This window comes from Neolamprologus multifasciatus, chromosome 2 (assembly GCF_963576455.1).
Source record: "Neolamprologus multifasciatus chromosome 2, fNeoMul1.2, whole genome shotgun sequence".
NCBI classification, from domain to species: domain Eukaryota; kingdom Metazoa; phylum Chordata; class Actinopteri; order Cichliformes; family Cichlidae; genus Neolamprologus; species Neolamprologus multifasciatus.
The window spans coordinates 24,099,166-24,120,354 of NC_140440.1; the positions used below are offsets into that span (position 1 = coordinate 24,099,166).

The 21,189-nt window shown below is 42.3% G+C and overlaps 2 protein-coding genes across 5 annotated transcripts in view; both read left to right on the forward strand.

Moving 5' to 3' along the window:
* neurl1b (neuralized E3 ubiquitin protein ligase 1B) overlaps positions 1 to 7,570 on the forward strand; it is a 37,367-nt gene extending 29,797 nt beyond the window's left edge. For all 4 annotated transcript variants that reach the window (XM_085182567.1, XM_085182575.1, XM_085182584.1 and 1 more), the window contains exon 6: positions 242 to 7,570. In XM_085182567.1, coding sequence (XP_085038693.1) covers positions 242 to 489 — 248 coding nt within the window. In that variant the 3' untranslated portion in view covers positions 490 to 7,570. The remainder of the gene's footprint in view (positions 1 to 241) is intronic.
* Positions 7,571 to 8,241: 671 nt separating this feature from the next.
* On the forward strand, positions 8,242 to 19,108 carry mtnr1c (melatonin receptor 1C). Its single transcript, XM_085131551.1, has 2 exons — positions 8,242 to 9,209; positions 16,258 to 19,108. Exons 1-2 carry the CDS (start codon positions 9,017 to 9,019, stop codon positions 17,121 to 17,123), a joined length of 1,059 nt encoding a protein of 352 aa, XP_084987677.1. The 5' UTR covers positions 8,242 to 9,016; the 3' UTR covers positions 17,124 to 19,108.
* The last annotated feature ends 2,081 nt before the right edge of the window (positions 19,109 to 21,189 follow it).

Sequence of the window (21,189 nt, forward strand, 5' to 3'; positions counted from 1 at the left end):
TTAAGCGTTGATAATTTAGCAAATATTTAGGTCTCAGATTAAGATTGGTTCATAAATTAAAAAGGCATGTAAAAGTAGACATAAAACTAACTCATTCACAAATGAATAAAAGCAGTAGTAGTACTGATCTGAACCTGGAATTTTCTTCCTATAACAACATGACCAAAAGGTATCTGTCTGCATGCACCCATGTCTGCTCTTTTTTAAAATACCCACATATGTTTTCTTGCTTTTTCTCCAGTGACTGCTCCCAGCTCGCCTCTCAGTCCTCCCACCTCTCCGGCTCTCACTGCCTCAGAACTGCCCTCTGCAGGAAAAAACGGAGAATGCACCGTTTGCTTTGACCAAGAGGTCGACACAGTTATCTACACCTGCGGACACATGTGCCTGTGCAACGACTGCGGGCTCAAGTTGAAAAGACAGATTAATGCCTGCTGTCCGATATGCCGGAGGCCTATCAAAGATGTTATCAAAACATATCGGCCGTGATGGCTCAAAAGTTCAAACAGGTGAGGTGACTTCCGCTGTGGGATACCACCTGTTGCTCCTTCTCAGGCTTTGCTGCACACGTGTACATGGATCTTGATCCCAACTGGAGATTAGCCACACTAGGACATAACTGTGCCTATCAGATTTTATATCTTGAGACAGACTGAACTGTGTTGAGGCTCATTTTTAATACACAGTATCCATACATGAGCACCTGGGTTCTGGCTATGAAAGAAGAGATGAAACCCGTGCTCCCGTTTTGTATTTCCCATGTGATGTCACATCTATTCGTTGAGCAGAAAAAGCCTCTCCTGAATATCTCGTTTGTCATCGTCATCATCCTAGAATTATGTATGCTTTAGCAGAATATGTGGACCATCGTCTATGACTTCTGGTGCCTTAGATTTTTGTCACATAATGTGTCCAAATAATTATACTAACAATCCTAGCCATATTTCCAATGTACAGTACTAAAAGTTTGTGGTGGGAAAGGGCACAGAATTTATGCAATAAAAGTTGTAGTAGTAGGTAGAAAGAAGGTTCTAGTAGTATATATGAGTGTGTTGGAATGGAATGTTTGATAAGTGTAACAGAAAGGACCCGGCTTTGCACAACGTGAGATTAATAAAATGATTTAAGCGTGTTTAAGTGTGTCGCCTTTCTTATTAACACTTATAAAGAACTTTAAAAAGCACCCATGATCTGATGAGGTTGTATAATCAGAGTTCAGTTTGTAGTTACTTTTTATTGTTTAATATTGCAGAAATGTTTATAGTATATAGAAATTTTTATGATTTTACAAATTGTAGTACAAAAGGTCTTGAGACACCCCTAATTTCTTTTTATTTTGCTAGAAAATGGGAAGTAGGTGCAGTCATTTATTGACTATAAATCTATTGATTTAAACATGCATGGCAACACAGTACAGAAGGCAAAAACAGAGCTTGTACAGTTCTAACAGGCTTGAAAGTTATTATTTGTTGTGACAACCTTTATTCTTTAACCCAGTCTAAACTCTTAGACAAGCTTTCTTGTAATTTCTCAGAGTAGTCTTCGTTCCATCAGACTTGTTGCCACCGATATCAGTCCAGTTCTTGTAAACATACCTCACCCTTTTCTCCCAGTTTCTCTTCCCTATGAATGGTTTCTTGACAGCCACCCTTCCACTGTGACCATTTCTGATGAGGCTTCAGTGAACAGTAGATGGATTACTTGGATGGGTCAGCTGGATCTCGCAGGTCCAGCAAATCCAGGCCTTTGCTGGATTTTGCAGTTTTCTTAAAGTCATGACTTTCAGATACTGTTCATCTGCATAGTTTTTATGTCTGCCACTTCTACTTGTATAGTTTCCTCCAAGTTTTTTAATGACACACTGGACACAATGCAGAGATTTGGGAACCACCTTGTTGGTGTAAAAGTACAGTTTTATGTCTGTCAAACTGTCTTTGGCAGTTTTTGTACCTTCAACTAAACAAATTGGAACAAACTGTGTTTTTTGCGACAGACTGTTAACAACAAAGTGCCTGTAGAGCTATCTATCTATCTATCTATCTATCCTGTCCCATCTAGGGTTCACCCTGAACAGATCGCTAGGGCCAACCATTCACACTTATAAGCAATTTAGAATTAACCTAACCCCACTCACCGCATGTCTTGGGAGGAAGCCAGAACCCACGTAAACACAAAAGCATGCATACTCCACACAGAAAGGCCCAGGCCAGATGGTGGATATGAACCCAGGACATTCTTGCTATGATGCAATAGTGCTAACCACTGCTGTACCGTGCTGCCAAAGGCCAAATGATATTATTTAAAATTGGTTCTTTGAGTGACACAACACTGGTTCATCCATTGAGTTTATTGCGTCTTTTTTCATGACTGATCCACAGGTCAGTATGTGGTGCCTTAAGAAACCAAACCAAACATTCCTCTGAAATGGTGAGGTACAAGGACTGGACAGAAAACGAGCGAACAAGGAACCAAAGACTTCAAAAACTTTGAAAAAACAGAAAGCCTGGAGAACAGCATATGTGTAATGAGGCTTCATTCTTTTTCCCCTTCTGAGTCAAACCAAAATACATGCTGTGGTTATACTGTGGACATGACATCAGTGAGATGCTAATTACTCTCCAGCTCTGTCATGAGTATATAAATATGAACCTTGTTGGTAAGTGGTTAGCCAGAAGCTCATAGTTTAAAAATCACAAGTTTATGGGTTTATGGTTGTGGGTTTGTTTTGGAGTGGCTGAAAATCAAATGCTGTAAGTTGGGCCAAATGTTCATGATTTTCTCAGAAGTTGCCAGAGAATGTAGTTACAGTCAAGCAGCTAACATCAAATAAAAGCTAATGTTGCTGCAACTATATGTTAACCAGTGATCAGACCAGACAGAGAAGCTATGGTTAGGGTATATTCAAAGTATAAAGGCATTTTAGAATACACAAAATATCTACATTTACAGATAAGCAGAGAGAGAGAGAGAGAGAGAGAGAGAGAGAGAGAGAGAGAGAGATAGATAGATAGATAGATAGATAGATAGATAGATAGATAGATAGATAGATAGATAGATAGATAGATAGATAGATAGATAGATTATATGAAACAAGATATATGGAAATAACAATAACTGTAAATATATTTCTATATAGATTTTCTATATTCCTCAAAGTAGCCACCCTTTGCTTTGTTGACAGTGCTGGAAACCCTCGGCCTTCTCTCAATGAGCTTCATTATGTAGTCACCTGAAATGGTTTTCACTTCACAGGTGTGCCTTGTCAGGGTTCATTTGTGGAATTTCTTGCCTCCTTAATGGGGTTGGGACCATCAGCTGTGTTGTGCAGAAGTCAGGTTGGTACACAGCTCACAGCCCTATTTGACAACTGTTAGAATTTATATTATGGCAAGAACCAATCAGCTAAGTAAAGAGAAACGACAGTCCATCATTACTTTAAGAAGTGAAGGTTGGTCAGCCTGGAAAATTGCTAAAACTTTGACTGTGTCCACAAGTGCAGTTGAAAAACCCATCAAGAGCTATGCTGAAATGTGCTCACATGAGGACGGCCCAGGAAAGGAAGACCAAGACACTCTTTTGTTTTGTTTTGTAGCCATTTCTCCTGTTGCTGGGTTTTAAAAAGTGGGGGTTTTAATTTTTGTGAACAAGACCTTCTCATGACTCATCGAGTGATGCTACTGATCAGCCAATCGGTGACATGCAGTCTGATGATGTCACACTTTAGTACCTGCCCATATTACTTAGAACCGAGCAGCGGTGAGCAGGTACTAAAAAACTTTCTTGGTACTAGTAAGGTGACTAACTGTCCTCTTTTTTTGCACTTGTTGACTTGTAAAAGCCTATATGACATTTTTTTTTTTCACCATTCATTAACCGCACAGAGAAGGCATCATTTAAATATGTTAAAGTTTTCTTTAAACAAACAGTTAAAGTTCTTCATGACTGGGCCAAGTGTCCTCTTCTTTTGGAAATCAAATATGGTCATCCTAAGTTCTAGGTACTATGACCTAAAGGAAAACCCTAAAAACTGTGGTGAATGGTGCCAAGTCGACCTGAGTCGGTACTAATGGAAAAGGGGCTAAGGAGTCACCTCTACTGCTAAGGATTAATTCATCACCAACCTCAGAAATCGCAAGTTAACAGCACCTCAGATTAGAGCCCAGATAAATGTCACACAGAGTTCCAGTAGCAGACACATCTATTTGGCCTTTATGGTCAAATAGCTACTAAGAAACCACTACTAAGGAAAAGCAACAAGCAGAAGAGATTTGTTTGGGCCAAGAAACACAAGGAATGGATATTAAACCAGTGGAAATCTGAGCTTTGGTCTGATGAACCCCGATTTGAGATCTTTGGTTCCTCCTGGTGTATCTTTGTGTGACGCAGAAAAGGTGAACGGATGGTCTCTACATGCATGGTTACCACAGTGAAGCATGGAGGAGGAGGTGTAAGGGTGTGGGGGTGCTTTGCTGGTGACACTGTTGGGGATTTATTCAAAATTGAAGGCACAGTGAACCAGCATGGCTACCACATCATGCTGCAGCGACATGCCATCCCATCTGGTTTGCATATACTTGGACCATCATTTATTTTTCAGCAGGACAATGAACCCCCCAACACACACGTGTGTGTGTGTGTGTGTGTGTGTGTGTGTGTGTGTGTGTGTGTGTGTGTGTGTGTGTGTGTGTGTGTGTGTGAGTGAGTGAAAGAGAAAGAGAAAGAGAGAGAGACTGTAAAGAGGTATTTGTCTTTTTAAAGCCTGGCCTCTCTTAATGGTAGTGGGAACCTTTTATTCCAGGCTGAATTTTGGCTTCCTCCTCTATAATGAATGACACTGTAGAATATTAAAATATGTGATAACTTTTACAGTCAAGCAAAACAGACTACCAAATACTTGCTTTGAAATACCTGCTGCAGAGCCTGAAGCGTTTTTGGGGATGAAAACAAGTCTGACTCCTCAAAGTCCACAGTGTCAGCTTCTCTGACTTTTATTTGGGGAGTTGATGCCAATATTATTTTGAGTGTCACATTGGCTCCATGGTGCATATTATAGTCACATTCCCTCTCTTTACCCCCCTCAGACCTGACATTTTTATTACATTTTACCTGTCCCTACAGCCACTCTCTTATTCTTCCACTTTCAGCTGCTTTTTTTTTAGGGGTCATCATAGATCATCTGCTTTAATCTCATCCTATTTCCAGCATCCTCCTCTGACTCATCAACACTCCAGATGTCTTCCTTCTCTACATACAGGAGTCTTCTCTTTGGCCCTCATGTCCTCCTGGCTGGAAGCTCCATATTTAATGTTAATATTATGTCTCTCTAACTTTGCCTCCAACTGCCCTAGACCTGACCTGTCCCTATGATGTACTCATTTCTAATCTTGTCCATTAGAGGAGGGCGGATTGATAGTATCAATACCAAAGCTGGTACTGGCATGATAGACTTGATAGTTTCTTTCTATCCTCTAGGTTTGGTATCCAAAGTCCTTTAGAGACAGGTACATTTACATTTCCAGGTCTCAAAAAAAAAAGTCCAAAAAAAGACAGTTTCAAAATACACAAAAAGCAGAAAGGTGTGTTTTATTGTGTTAGCTGATTATTGTGGAAAGTAACGTTACAGTTATTTAGTGGTCATTAAAATGTGTTCAGAATTGATAAATCGTCATTAATTTGCAAATAAAAAATGATTATTCATCTCTTAAGTCATGACACATGCTGTCCCCTACATGAGCTGCCTTTATAAGTCAAAAGAATCGGTAGTGTTATGAGCAATACTGGCCCTGTATTTACTTGCTATTTGATTGATATCATAATTTGCAGTATGGCACAGCACTAATAACCCCTTCCAATAAAAACCTTAACATCATCAACTCTGCCACCTCCACCTCCAGCTCCTCTTTTTCATTGCAGCAGGTCTCAGTAAAGTCTTGTAAACCTTCCCTTTCGCTCTTGCTGTTCCAGATCACCCCTGACACTTGTTTCCACCTACTCCACCCTGCCTACACTCTCTTCTTCACCTCTCTTGTGCGCTGTCTCTAAGTGCAGCAAATATTTAAGTGACCACTGGAGAAGATGTTTTTCTTTCTTTTGCTTTTAGGGCAATTTTTTCTGCAGTCACACAGATATAGTTCAGGCTTATAACTCAGAGTCTCCACACTGAGACATCATTGTTAATTTCAGCAGCATCGTATTGGGAGCTTCTCACATCAGTGCAAGTGAGACACAAAGCCTCAATGTTTAGGAATTTGAAATACTTTCAGCTATGAATCCTAGATTTATTCACAGCTATGGATATAAAGCATTATTAAAATGTTGTCATAAAAGTGGGTAGTATAAATCCCTCCACTGAGTCTGCAATTTTGGTCTGTTTCTTTTAAGTAAATGCTTCACAGTGGGCTTAAAAGCATCACCATTCATACCCACAACATTCACGCTGATGCAAACTGTCAGTTCAGAAGTACTTTCAGTCTGCCGCTGCATCAAGCTGACACATTCAGTTCAGTGCAAAACTAGCCAGTACAGGCACTGCACAGAAGGTTGATGGTTCAGTAGTGGATATTGGATATACGCTCCAGTTGGACTGAGAAAGAGGCCTCGGCCTTACTGAGATTGCAGTGTTTCCAAGTGCACCTTGGGTCCAATCTTGTCCCCATCCACCCCAAGTGGAAACTCCTTTTGTGTTACTGACTCAGATGCTGAACACCTCATCTCCTTGTTGCTTCAGGAATTTCACTTATAGGAAAGGGTTTAAAAAAGACTGACAATCTGTTCAACCCTTACTGACTGACATTTCTCAGGTGTGGAGATGCTGTGATTTTATATCTGCGTAGATCTCTCTCGCCTTCTCACTGAGAGTGCGTGGGTGTTTGTGTGTCTGATGCTGAAGCAGGTGGGGCGCTGTGATTGTTCCATTTTGAAGAGCTAGCTGCCTGTGGATTGAAGAAATGTAGGACAGCAGCCTTTTTAACTCAAGCTGACTTCCACCGCAGCCCTTCTCCTCATCCCTGCCACTCCCACCATTAAACCAGCAGTTAGTTGAGTTCACTGTCATGAGAGATTTTCTGTCACGAGCAGGGAAACTATGCAAAATGTGGATTTGATTGGTAGTCGAGACTTTAGCTTTGTGTAGCAGTACACTGTAAATACGGAGCATCTCATAGTGGTTTAGCAGAAGTGAGAAGTTTTTTTTGGTTGAGGAACTTGGCTTATAAAGTTTTTTTTGTTTGTTGTCCTTTTACTGTTTGGGAGGTTTGTAGCTGCTGAGTGAACTTTTGTGCTGTTTTGGGCATTGCTCATAAATCCATCACTTTGAAATGATTCGCATCTGGCAGCAGATTGGGACATGTGCGGGAGTCACACAGCATTTTATATGAGCTATACGGTTTTCCCCAGGCTAGTCACGTAGCAATGAGATATCTGAGGTCTTTTTTTCGATATGGTTTTGAGAAGGAAGCGACACACCTTGAATAAGAATGAGCTGAGGAGAGCGAGGGGAGCTCCACAGCCAAAAGCTACTGATTAGTTTAATTATAATCTTGAGGTGGGGCAGACTGTTCTGTGATAAAAACATTTGGTGCTGCAGGTCTATGTGTGTGCATGAACTAAATGCCTCTGCTATTGGTTTTGTAGAGGACCAATAGCGGTGACAGAATTTGTAAGAGGGCTTCCAGGGCTTAGTTAGGCAGTAAAATGCATCAGCGTAAACAATAATACAGGTTTAAAAGCAAAATAACACAATGCAAGTGGGAAATATGAAAAACACGACGTTGTATATATTTCCTTTGCTGGAAAAAACAAGAAGAGTTGCCATTGTGTGGTCAGCGTATGGTCAGGACAGAGCTCAGCCTCAGCTGCTCAAACCTCCACTCTGCACCCTCTGGCATCCTGTGATCACCTCATGCGTACAGACACACTGATTGCAAGCTGCACCCGTTCTCTCCACATCTAAAGGGACACAAATTCAAGTGCACTGCAGAGGAAATGTGACCAAATGTGAGACTTTGTATACATTATATATATTCATGCCACTTTTATGATACTCTTCAGAACCTTTATGTAGTAAATATATATATATATATATATATATATATATATATATATATATATATATATATATATATATATATATATATATATATATATATATAATGAAATCATTAGCTTCTGTTTCTCTGTATGCATCTGACTGTAAGAATGTCTTCTGGACACATGAAGGCGCCATTTCCATGCACATGGAGGTTCTCTCGATCCGCTGGATGCTCTCATAATAAAGGCTCTTACAAATCATGTGTCACATTGGCTCCACGATGAATATACTAGTCACAGTCCCTCATTTTTTCAGATTAGAAAATAAGCAGCACTGCCCTGGCCACGATTCTCCACAGCCCGCGTGTTCATTTGGATCACACGAGTTGTTATTCAGCAAGAATGGCAGACCACAGCGGTTCAGGAGGCAGAGTATATTTATAGATTTTGAAACAGACCCCAGTCTTTATTCCGGCAGATTTTTTATTATTATTTTTTAAGTGATGAACTTCAGTATTTAAGTTGAACGGAGGTTGTGTTGCTCACAGTGCTCTCAGAGCCATCAGACTCCGTGTTGCTCTGTGCGCACACGCTTTTGCATCCTCGGATTTCCATTACGCACAGGACAGCGCTCACATGCCTCCTGGAAGAGTTACCCTGTCAGAATGGAGCGGCGCGCAGCAGGAGCCTCTGTGACTAACCGCACTCAGAGCCGCCGTGAAACTCGAGCTTTCCCAACCTTTCTCACCTCCTTACTTCCCGTGTGACTATTCTAAAGATCATGTCAGGACTCGCGTCCTCTCAGCCTCCTAGTACTCCACAGTCAGGGAAGTGTGGTTTCATGCGCAAATAAGTTCAAGACTCCCTCATTTCCTATCTCAGTCATTTTGCCTTTTTGGTTTGTGCTTCTTCTTCTTTATTTTAAATTTTCATCTGAACACTTGTAAGCCCACCATGGCAGCTGCATCCTGAGGAGGCGGTGGAGGAGATGGACGTAGAGGAGAAGGATGTGAACGGTTCGAGCTGTTTGCGGAATGAGAGCGACTGCGGGCTGAGTGCTACCTCGGCTGGAGTGTCCACTGCGCTGGCCAGCGTGCTGATCTTCACCATCGTGGTAGACATCCTGGGAAACGTCCTCGTCATCCTGTCCGTGTACAGGAACAAAAAGCTACGGAACCCAGGTGAGACGCACAGAGGATTGCAGGAAGTTATTCCTTATATTGATGCTAACTATTCAAAATAAAAGAACCCATGTGAATCCTTTACCAGCTGAATTTATCAAGCAAAGCAAAACAACTTCTCTCTCAGTGAGCTTTCTTTCCTGCCTTCACTCATAACTAAAATTATGTAATGCACTGTGTGGCCTGTGACACCCCCTCCCTCTTGCATGACAATCAAACTGGTATCTGAAGTGGACCTCCAGCCTCACTGTGACAGAGTTTCCACAGCCTTGCATGCCTGCCTGCCTGCCTGCCTTCATATCTCTTCATAAATAATGGCACGCACTCTCCCCTCCATTTGGCTGTAACCTTGCTGGTTTCTCCATCCCTGATAAATCACATCCCTCCTTATATCAGGTGTCGATGAGCAGCCAAGGTGAAAGACACCGTTGTATGGTTTCTTTGTTGCTTTGCACACATTTCATGCCACACACAACCCTCCTCCTCATCCTTTGTGGGCTACATTTGAAATGTTCAGACAGCAGAGAGAAGGTAAAGCTGACATTTATCATGGCTACCTTTGTGTCCCTTCTCCTCATTGGCAATAGTAGCATTATCTTTCAGCTGTCCCTTTTATCTTGTAGCCTGCAGTTTCTAATGGCCACTGAGAAGCCACTGTCATCTCCAGTGACTGGCGCTGTTTGTCTCCTACTATCTGTTTCCATAACCCAGTGGACTAAATGAGTTGCATTTTACGTTTTGCGCACCAATATTCTTCAAGGTGCCTTTTCATCTAAGCACTGGAGGAGCAGGGTTTAGTTCCCCCGTCATTAATCAGCCAGAATAAGAAACTTTTCAAAGAACTAGTACATCCTTCTTCTTGGAAATGAAAAGATGATACGCAGATATATTCTCATGATTTGCTCCCACTTTTTTCTTGGATGACAAATAATAGTCTCTTGTTAGTAAATGTTGGCAGTCATGACTAGTTTGTCGTGTCTCTCTGTAAATAAACTTGTAAAAGCTGTATAGTAGCCAATATTGTGTGGGATAGAAACACATGAGCATAATCGACCCACCTCCCGAAACCCTACAGAGTTTATGGCATGAGAGGCAGCTGTGCAACAGATGCGTGGACACAGGAGCGTATTTTGCTTTAATTGACCGGATCTCGTGATTTTTTTCCCTACTAAAAATAAAAAGTGCAGAATATAACATCGAGATATCCTGCAGAGGCTGACTACATATCAGAGAGCAACGAGCACGCGGTGCATTTGATACTCTGCTGCTTTTGAACTTAAAGGTCTGGAGGAGAAAGCAGCGTGCACCCAGGCAATTATACCCAGCAGCTCCGCGGCTCAAAGTAAAGCGAAGGACGCCCTCTGAGCCCGAACGAGAAAACACAGTAAACCTTGCGATCACAACAAAATGCTAATGGGAGCATGCTAATGAGGCAGCGGGATTAGGTCAGTGTTGGGGATAACAAGGCTTTTATTACAATTTCAAATACATTACATAACATACCCGTTTTACAGCAGCCCAAAGCCATTTTGGCAAGAAGTTGAGGATCCCGGAGAATAATTTGATTATCTGCTTGGCAAAGACAAATAAATAAATAATGGCACAGTCCACTGATCTCAAACAACAGGCCAGGACTAAATGGCCTGTTCAAGAGTCCACCTTAGGCTGGTGGACCGTGCGCACTGCACTGATTGCAGACCTCGCGTCGGTGTTCCCCTGCTCTAATTGGGCTCCCTGACATATCTAGTCACACGCGAGTCCTCCCCACAGTTGTGCTGCTCGGTTTGTTCGCATGTATGAATAGAAACCTGAAACTCCAGTGGAAGCTCAGAGCCCATCCTGCTATCGCTTTGCTTTTTTTTTTTTCCACGTGTGTCCTTAAGTGACTGAAATTGTTGCTGCCGTTAGCCTATCAACAATCTCCTCTCTGTTCTTAACAAGCTATTTATAGGTTTGGCTCGCTTTGTATGAATGTTTAATTGTACAGTTTCCAAAAGGGAAGCATGGATACAGCTAAAGAACAGCTGTAGCTTTATTCACGGCCCCCTTCTTGTTTGCTTGTTTGCGCAGGGCCTGCATATACGATTTCATGCAGCGTCACTCTTTAGCCTTACTCTTTAGGCCTCGCAAGGAGTGTAAGTTTAAGGTTTACATACATACATAAAAGCACGCACTCAGATATAGATGTGTCAGGCGGGGTGGTGAAAGCATCCTATCTCATCTCTCCATTACACATTATTCAGACAGCTGGTTTTCTTCCTCACACAGCAGCAGCAGGACCTTTCCGCTCTGTTTCATTTCAACACACTCGCTTTGCTCGCTTCCTCGATATACTCTCCACCATTTAACCCCTCAACACACACCCAAAAACAAAAAACAAACAGTCATGTACATGGAAACACGAGGTTCACATTCTTAGTGCTGAAACATCTTGGGGCGAGATCTGGTACCTTATGTTTCATTTGTATCAGGTTTCCAGGGGGTCTTTCAAAGTGCGCAAATGTAACAGGGCGTATCCACCAGATCCTCAAAGTGTACAGCATGGCACTTATAGGACTGCCAATGGGGTGTTAACACTACGCTTCTCCACTGGGGGTTAACCATACTAAAAATACACTCACAAAATGCTTTCGGGAGAGAGAAAGAGTAGTGCGGCACAGACAGAAAGAGAGAGAGCGAGAGAGAAAGAGGGTTGGAAAAAGAAAAGGATGAGAGGGAAGTAGATGGAAGAAGAGATCCCACGCTGCGCATGCGCGTATAGTTTGGGCCCTGCCGTGCCGTGCAAACTCTAGTTCGTGGGGGGGGGGGGGGGGGGGGGGGGGGTGGTGTAGTGAGAGTTGAAGATGGACTTGAGTTTTTGTTAAATCATGCATTGCACCCCCCTCAGCTGCTCCACAGTCATGAATAAAACCTAGACACTTCAGCGTCCACAGGAGTAGGGGTGGGTGGGTTTAATTGAGTCAGTGGACTTGAGTGAGTCAAACCAGAACCCCACTCAAATTGACAGCACAGATCCATGGAGAATATCACTTAGCACGCTCCATTAAACATGCCCCCCGAGCAGATGATATTAAGTTTTCCAGCATGGTCGTGGGGCATTGTTAGATTATTATTATCTTGCTAAGCCACACCTGGAAATGTAATCTCATATTTGCAGCTCATCCATCTCGGACAGGAAGAGGCTTCTTGAAAATGACCACTTTTCACCCTACCTTGAAATCCTGTTGCACTGGACGATGTTTGTGTACCAGTGATCCTCTTTTATCCCCTTTTCAACTCCAGGCAGCTGCGTTTTTTCCTATCTCAGACATACGGGCTGTGATTGGTAGATGGGCTCTGGCGATGATGATGATGATGATGATGATGGTTTTGACCAGGCTCATAGCGGGCTGTATCACCAAAAGGCAGCTCATGTCAGTTTAATGTTAAGTTTCATTCTGGGGCCTCTCTGGCCAGAAAAGCCTCACGAAAACGAGGTCACGAAGTCGCCACTAATTCATCAGCGCCCGTGTCCTTGCCAAAAGGTTATTCTTGCTTATTTATGATTACGACTTACTAAGTTGAATGCAATTATATTCAGGGTATGCTCTGGCAGTAATAAGTCTTGCGTTGCTGACATTCAGATGGATTCAGGCACTGCCAAACCCTTCTGCATGTCTTGGTGAATTCCTCAGAAGGTGTATAAATATAGTCGGGTGAATTAAAGCTTAGTAAATCAAGTTTCCAGTATGAGCAGTGAGAGTGATGGGGTACAGATGGTGGATTTGAAATAGGAACACGCACCCCTGAGATTCACATGCGTAGCAGTGAGATTGAAAACCAAATCGACCGGCAGCCCTTTTTGTTTTGTCTTGCGGTTTGTTTGCTTGCGTTTGCCCGCATCTTCATAATGTAACTCTGTATTGCTCCAGCTTCACCCCCCCCCCCCAGACACATACACACACTCTCTTTTTTTAAAAAAATAAATAAAATATTTTTGTTTTATTTCCCACGTTGTTTTACTACTCTGAACCGCCAGGTTGGAACGAAGCGATGACAAATATCCAGTTTCTCTCTGACACTGTGCTCTGTGATGCGCTGTTTTAATTTATGTTTCATTCACCAGAAAAATATGACAGAGTCTCACACTGGGGAAATTCACTGGGCGGTTGCGCGGCTCTCTCGGGACAGAAGTCTCAGTTAATCTGATGCAACGTTTCGCTTGTTTAACAAGTTTTTTTGTGCGCGCATACTGCAAAATCAGATCACTGCAGAGCGAGCGGTGTCAGACAAGTCGAAGGCTGCGTGTCAGCTGTCCCTAATGGCCTGTAACCAATCAGCATTCAGGTTAAGGTCTATTCAGCACTTGGTAATTATAGCTCCCAAAGACGTCGACTCCGTTCTCGTATCCGTGTGTGAACATCTCTGTTTGACAGAGCGGTCTTGAGTGCTGTGAGTTTGGGTGTCATGAGCATCATCGCCGGCCAAGTCGGTTAATTAAACCGAGGTAGAGAGGTAATGGTTCGTCCAGGGTTTGAATAATCGATGCCAACAAAACAGAGACAGTCATCTGGCGGCTCCACAGTGATCCTCTCAGCGGTGTTTTAGCACTTACCTCATCCTCCTGATGATAAGCGAGTAAGAGGGTTCAGCCAGAGTGAGCTGGCCGGACCGTGCCCCGTCCAGCCAGCACACACACACACACACACGGAAGAGCCGTGTGATGTCAACGAGGAATCAAACCTCTGCACAATGACAAGAGCACAGAGCGAGCAGTGGGAGCATCACAAATGCAATCTGACAGATTTGCCCACTGAGCTGACTCAAGGATGAAGAACAAATGCGTTTTATTTTTGTCCCAGCAGGCTTGAGCGACGGCTGGTGCCGTTTTAGTGACTTGGAAAATTGACTTGTCTGTAAAAACTCCAGGTTGGCGGGAAATCAACCATCTGATTTTCTTCTTCATGAAACTTTAAATGTTCTGTGCCCCTGTTTGTTTTGTCTGCTTCGTTAGCACACCGTTTGAATAAAGTTCCAGGAGTGGTTGCTAAACAACATAACGCGGCCGTGTTGGCGTGCAGAGATTACAACAGGACCTGAATGCGGATTGATGGCCACATGTGTTTCAAATCCACTTCCAGCGCTGTTGTTTCAGCTGTTGCGTGAGCAAGCAAGAGCTTTGCTCCTTTTACATTCTGGCTTCATAAGTTGTCACCCAGCATTTTAACATACACTAAAGCGCTTAATCTCTAAAAAGATGGACCAACTCGATCTATTGGCTGTAAAACAACAGCTTTATGTTGTCCTTAACATATTGCACATTTACTCTAACCTCACACGAGGTTATTCCCTGTTTTGAAAAACCAACACAATTGCATTATGGCGTCAGCGTATCTTTTTCTTATCTGTCTTCTTATCTGACTTTACAATTTGATTTATTATTTTATTCTTCCCCACCCAGAACAGCTGCACTGTAACAACATCACATGTCATTTTCTATAACTCATGTCATCTGAGGAGATCCAGTGTCACACCAGAATCAGCACTGACCTCTGGAGGATGGGGGCTTGTTTGGATGTAATCGGACCCTGAAACCACCCGCGTCCTTGTTGATATGTACTTTAACTGCGTTCTAAGTATCTGACTGCATTTTCCCAGGAGCGAGGAAGCATTATAGTGAGAAGAGCATATTATTGGGATGGACCTGCCCATAGGGAGATAACCTTTTGCTCACACTAGCTAAATTGACTAAATCTGGGCTTAATCAAAGTACAGGACAAAATAGGTTGAGCTGATGATGGTGCTCCAAGTCAGTTATAATTTGTCTTTGCAAGGGACATGAGTATCCAGAGAATTCACCGAATATTTGTTAAAATAAAAACTATATACACTCGGGAATGCCTTGCTAGTACAGCTTTGGACCCTATTTTGTCTTAAGAATTGCTTTAATGCTTTGTGGCATAGATTCAACAAGGTTCTGGAAACATTTTAGTTTTAGAGATTTTAGTTCATATTGACATGATTGCACCACAGATTCAGGATAGAACTCCCCTGTTCCACAAAGGTGCTTTGCCGGATTGAGCTCTAGTGACCAGTTGAGATGACTTGAGTTTTGGGACATGGAACGTTATGGCTGGGAGCAGCCTTCAGAAGATGGCACACTGTGCTCATAACGGGAAAGACATGGTTAGCAACAATAATCAGGTAGGCTGTGGTATTTTGATGATTTTCAGTTGGCACTAAAGGGCACTAAGTGTGTCAAGAACTACACCACTACACCAACACCATCAAAATCATTAAAATTGCCTTTCTTTTCTATTCTGATGCTTGAACGTATGCAGTTTTCTTGACCATGTCTAAATGTGTAGATGTAGTTGCTGCCATTGACCGTATATTTATATTTACGAGCATTTGAACAGGTGTACCTAATATAATGACCGAAAATGCATGCGAACTTCTTTGTGCCAATAAGGAAATATTGCAGTGTGACAAATTTCACAGCAATCAGCTTCCTAGTAGTTAAAATATTTCCAGCTGGACCCATTTAGACCGCTCGTCTACAGCATTAGCATACACAGAGAATTCAGTATGGGCCTGGATCCAGACTGGGGCAGTAAAAAATAATGTAGTATGAAAAGGATGTAGAGATTCTTGCTCCCAGCTCATGAAATACTAACATCAGGATCATGTTTTCATGCATGAAGGGTTATACCCCTTAAGCATTAACTCCCAGTGCACCTGGATACCTCTCTAGCTAGGTTTCCTAACATGGGGAATGTGCAAAAACCAGATGCATGTATCGCTGCTTTTATGCACTTTTATTTGACTTTGGTTGTGGATTTGACCTTTTCTATCACTCTTTGTTTGGCTAAAATGCTAAAACTACATGGTTAGATTAAGGAGAAAAACCCTGTTTACTGATGAAACACATTATTAATCAAGGGAAAGTCACAGTCAAGCCTCCACTGTCTCAATAAGCAAAGTTACAAACATGATCCTGCATATTTTACCTTCTCTTTTGGTCACATTTTGTCAGTTTTCATAACCTCCTTTTTTTCTTTTTCTTTAGGCAACATCTTTGTGGTGAGTTTGTCTGTGGCAGACCTGGTGGTGGCGCTGTACCCCTACCCACTGGTCCTGACAGCCATCTTTCACAATGACTGGACTATGGGTGACCTGCACTGCCAGGTCAGCGGCTTCATCATGGGCCTCAGTGTTATCGGCTCCATTTTCAACATCACGGCTATCGCCATCAATCGCTACTGCTACATCTGTCACAGTCTCCACTACGATCGTCTGTACAGCCTGAGGAACACGCTCTGCTACCTGGGTCTTACTTGGCTACTCACCGCCATCGCCACTATTCCCAACTTCTTCGTCGGTTCACTGCAGTACGACCCTCGCATCTACTCCTGCACCTTTGCTCAGACCGTCAGCTCGTACTATACTATCTCAGTGGTGATTATTCATTTTCTGATCCCTCTGCTGGTGGTGTCCTACTGCTACATGAGGATATGGGTGCTCGTCATTCAGGTGAAACACCGAGTTAAACCGGAGCAAAGGACCAAACTGAAACCTAGTGATGTGAGGAACTTCCTGACTATGTTTATGGTGTTTGTCTTGTTTGCCGTGTGCTGGGCCCCCCTGAACCTCATAGGCCTGGCTGTAGCCATAAATCCTCCGAAGGTTGCACCCAACATACCCGAGTGGCTTTTTGTCACAAGCTACTTTATGGCGTACTTCAACAGCTGCCTCAATGCCATCATATATGGACTGCTCAACCAAAATTTCCGCAAAGAGTACAAGACCATTCTCCTCGCTCTTTGTGTTCCTCGTTTGCTCCTCACGGAAACTTCAAGATGTGCCACAGAGGGACTGAAGAGCAAGCCTTCACCAGCCATAACAAACAATAATGTGGCGGAGATAGATGTATGAACTTTTACCGGGAACGTGGATGTGTCCTGTGATTCACAGAGTGCCTTTTCAGGATCTGTTTCTTTTTCATGTTGTAAAGATGCATTTGTGTTTGGTGAGGACACCACTGCCATCATATTCCTTCCAGCTTACTGGACACTTTGCACTCCTGTTGAGAACAAACATCGATTGTATAATTATAAGTATTTTGTGTTCAATAGTGAGTTTTAAGACAGATTAACAAACTGGGGGGGAAAAAATGCAGAAAGAACAAATTACTGAGAACATTCAGATTGTAGATAGTGGCCAGCTGTGAAAATTATTTTCTTAGATTCTCAAAATCTTTCACGCACACTTAAGGTCCGATACTCTTTGGGTGAGGGACCTACTTTTAAAGCCAAGTCCCAGCATGTGTATATCACGTGTACGAGAATGACTCACTGCCTATTTGCACAGAACAATTACGAGTATGTCAGCACCATGGTGATAATGAAATAAATGTATTTTCTATGGCCACAGTGTCTTTGGGGTCTTAAATACAGTAATAATGATAGAAAAGCCTCAAGGTTTTATTTCCGTTCAATAGAATCCTTAATCTAATTTTAGGTTTAAACAGAAGCTGTTTTATGGATCAATTACCAAAGACTTAATGCTCTTATTTGGATGGTAGTGACTCAAGAGTATTAAAACTGGGGCAGGTGCCAATTCGAAAACACATTTCAGTTTCAGTCTAACTCAAACCTCGTACTTCTTCTTCAGCCTGAGTGAGCATCTCAGCCTCAGTTTCACTGGCTTATTAATTCACCGTGATGCTGTTTCACCCTCGGGTTCATCTTCTGAGCAGTGACGCGGTGGAACAAATTTTGGAAGCTTTTCTTCCGGTTATAATTGAAGAAACGAGGGGGGAAAGCAAGTATATCACAATGGGTTTTTATTTGTTAATGCAACAAAGCATGTCTTGTTGTTTGAAAAACATTCTCTCATAGCTTTTTGGCAGATCTTTGTCAAACATGACTGTTTATTAACTATTTCTTACCATTGCATTCATATGCCTATCAGACTAGGACATTTAAAGCTCTGGGCATCGCCCTTTAGACCCTAAATGATTTAAAGATTGGGGAGACTGTGCAATGAGGAAGAACAAATGGTAAACAAAGCTAGGCTTCTTCTTTATAAAACGCCTGGGGGACCTGATAAGCATCAGGAAAGAGGAGATGTAGTTCCGTGATAGTGCAAGGGTGCCTGAGCACATGTCACCCCAGCCAAGATGAGCTCTGACAGCCTCCCAGCACAACTTCCACCCAGCAAACAAACTCTGAGCAGTTCACCTCACAGGGAGGCTCCGAGATGTCAATGTGACACATTTTTGATGTGATGCACTGTTACTGGAATATTAAAAAAAAATTACACATGTGTAGCTCGGTATTTGTAAATATCACCGGCATGTTTCACATTTATCTACAGGTCGACTGTCCAGCTTTTGCATTCTGCTGTGCTTTGAGGCAGCTAAGCTTGAATAGTTTTCCTGATGTCTGACTAATTTAAATCGTCAGTGGAGGATTACAGATGCAGAAATAGGAATCTGAATTCACGAGGGATGTTGGCTCAGCACTCAAGCTGTTTTACAGAGCCAGGCGGCGTCAACTCGCTCAGGAGCAGCAAAATGACACAAAACTGTTCAATTCTGCTTCTAACGAATCAGTGTGTGTGATGTGGAAGAAAAGAAGCAGCCCACATGGCAGCGCAAGGTCGGCCACAGATGAGTGACTAAAGGGGCTTGAGGGAAAATGACAGCATTCACTACGGCACCAAAGAGTCACAGACGGATGGCTTGGTCACCCTTCTTCCCTCTGCTTCCACCTTCTACTTTTCATTCTCTGCTTTTTCTGCTCTTTTGAACCTGTGCTGTTTATTTTCTCTTCTTGTCCCCTAAGGCGTCTTATAATAGCATCACATTTTGTTTGAAACAAAAGGTTAATAAAGAGAGAGAGCTTAAAGAAGAAAGGTTGATCACTGCGTCACACTGATTAGCCAATTATGCATCATATCACTGTTAAAGAGCAAGGCAAATACCCAAGATTCTTTTTTAAAATCAATTTGCAGATTTTGCTCACTGTGACATAAACAAAGTGCATCATCAGGCAATCTCTGTCCATCAAAATGAGACACAGTTACAGGAGTGTGAAAAAGTCTTGAGTCATTTGTTTTCATTTTATGAGAAACATGTGAAACAGGTACATGGAAATACAGTACATAAGACAAAAGCAGCGTTTATACAATTTAACAAACTTGAAAGTCAGTATCTGGTATGACGACCTTTATTCTTCAACACCGCCTGAACTCTCTTAGGCAATCTCTCTTGTAATTTCTTGAAGTAGTCTCCAGGAATAGTTCTCCAGGCTTCTTGAAGGACATTCAAAGCTCTTCTTTGGGTGTTGGCTGACCTTTGTTCTGTTCTCTGTCAGGATGATCCTACACTGCTTCATTAATGTTGAGGTCCAGGCTCTGGGGAGGCCAATCCATGGCCTCTTGTCACTGATTTTCAGTCCAGTTCTTGTGTAATTTGGCATGCCTCAGCCTTTTCTCCCTGCCCCTCTTACTGAAGACTGGCATCTTGACAGACGCCTTTCCCTTGAGACCATTTCTGATGAGGCTTCAGTGAACAGTAGGTGGATCATCTGAAGGGTCCTTTGCAGGATTTTTCATATTTGTGAAAGACATGACTTTCAGATACTGCTCATCTGCTGGATGTAGGTTTTTTTCCTGACACTTCTTTCATCCTCTACTTGTCCAGTTTCCTCAAATCTTTTAAGCACACACTTCATACATGCTGAGATATGCCACAGTTTTTGGCTAATAGCTCTTTGGGAATCACATTGTTGGTGCAAAAACACTGTTTTGTTACTGTCAAGCTGGGTTATCTTTGAGACTTTTCATAGATTCAAGTAAAGAAATTGGAACAAATGATGCATTCTTCCAACAGGCTGCTAGTAACAACGATACAAAATTTAATTTATTATACAAAATGAATTTTGCTCTTCTCTAAGTTGTCTGTTGCGTGCGGACACAACACTGGTACACAACCACGGTGGATTTCCAATCTATCAAGATTTGATTTCCAGAGACTCAAAACTAATTTGACAAACTAACATAATTTAAAATCTAAGGATGTTTTTTGATACTTGGATACTTGAAAAAAGTATTTTCCAGTCAATGACTGTCTGAAGTCTGCCAGACCTTTATGGAGCTGCCGTCAGTTGCGGCTGTTTGTGAGTCACTATGACGTCATTTTTGTTTTCAATAACTGAAAACATGCTCTGTTGGGTTAAGATCAGGTGACTGGCCCATTTCTTTGCCTTTAGAAACCCTTGGGTTACTTTTGCAGTATGCTTTGGGTCATTATCAATTTTCACTGTGAAGTGCTGTCTGATTTGATTTGGAGCATCTGGCTGAATCTGAGCAGAGAGTACAGCTCTGTACACTTCACAATTCATCCTGATGCTTCTATCAGCAATCACAGCATCGATAAATACCAGTGGCCCACTTCCACAGGAAGCCATACATGTCCATGCCATAAAACTGACTCCGCCATGCTTGGCATATAAGTATGAGCTGTGTTTCTTTCCCCCCACACTTTTCTCTTCTTACCTTTCATGAAGGTTTCTTAACAAGAGAAATAATTCTATTATCATGCACTAGTTGTTTTGACATCCCTCTGGACTTGGCATTGATAGCATTGAGAGCTCCAGGAACAGCTACTAAAGGTAAGTTCACCACTTGGAATCTCCCCCAGATCTTTTATCTACTCAATTTATTCTGGAATAATGAGGTAACAAGCTTTGGCCAGCCAGGAAAATGCTTGTCAGTCAGTTGTCCAGTTACTTTTGAGTCTTTGAGGACTAAACATGAAAATGGGTGTGACTTCTAACCATTTAGGCAAAGCTTTTGTTAAACGCCTTGAAATAAAGCTAAAAGTTTGCACTCCCATCGCACATTTACCTCACTTTATAAATATATATGCATAATTATGCCAAGCTTCCCCTGCTTTACCAATTCTTTCTCAGCCCACCCTACTGTTCCCCTTTAA

Bases quoted from the DNA above. Each gene is read 5' to 3' on its own strand.
- mtnr1c (XM_085131551.1), top strand. From the start codon at position 9,017: ATGGACGTAGAGGAGAAGGATGTGAACGGTTCGAGCTGTTTGCGGAAT. The intron at 9,210-16,257 runs GTGAGACGCACA...CTTTTTCTTTAG, and splicing joins CAAAAAGCTACGGAACCCAG to GCAACATCTTTGTGGTGAGT.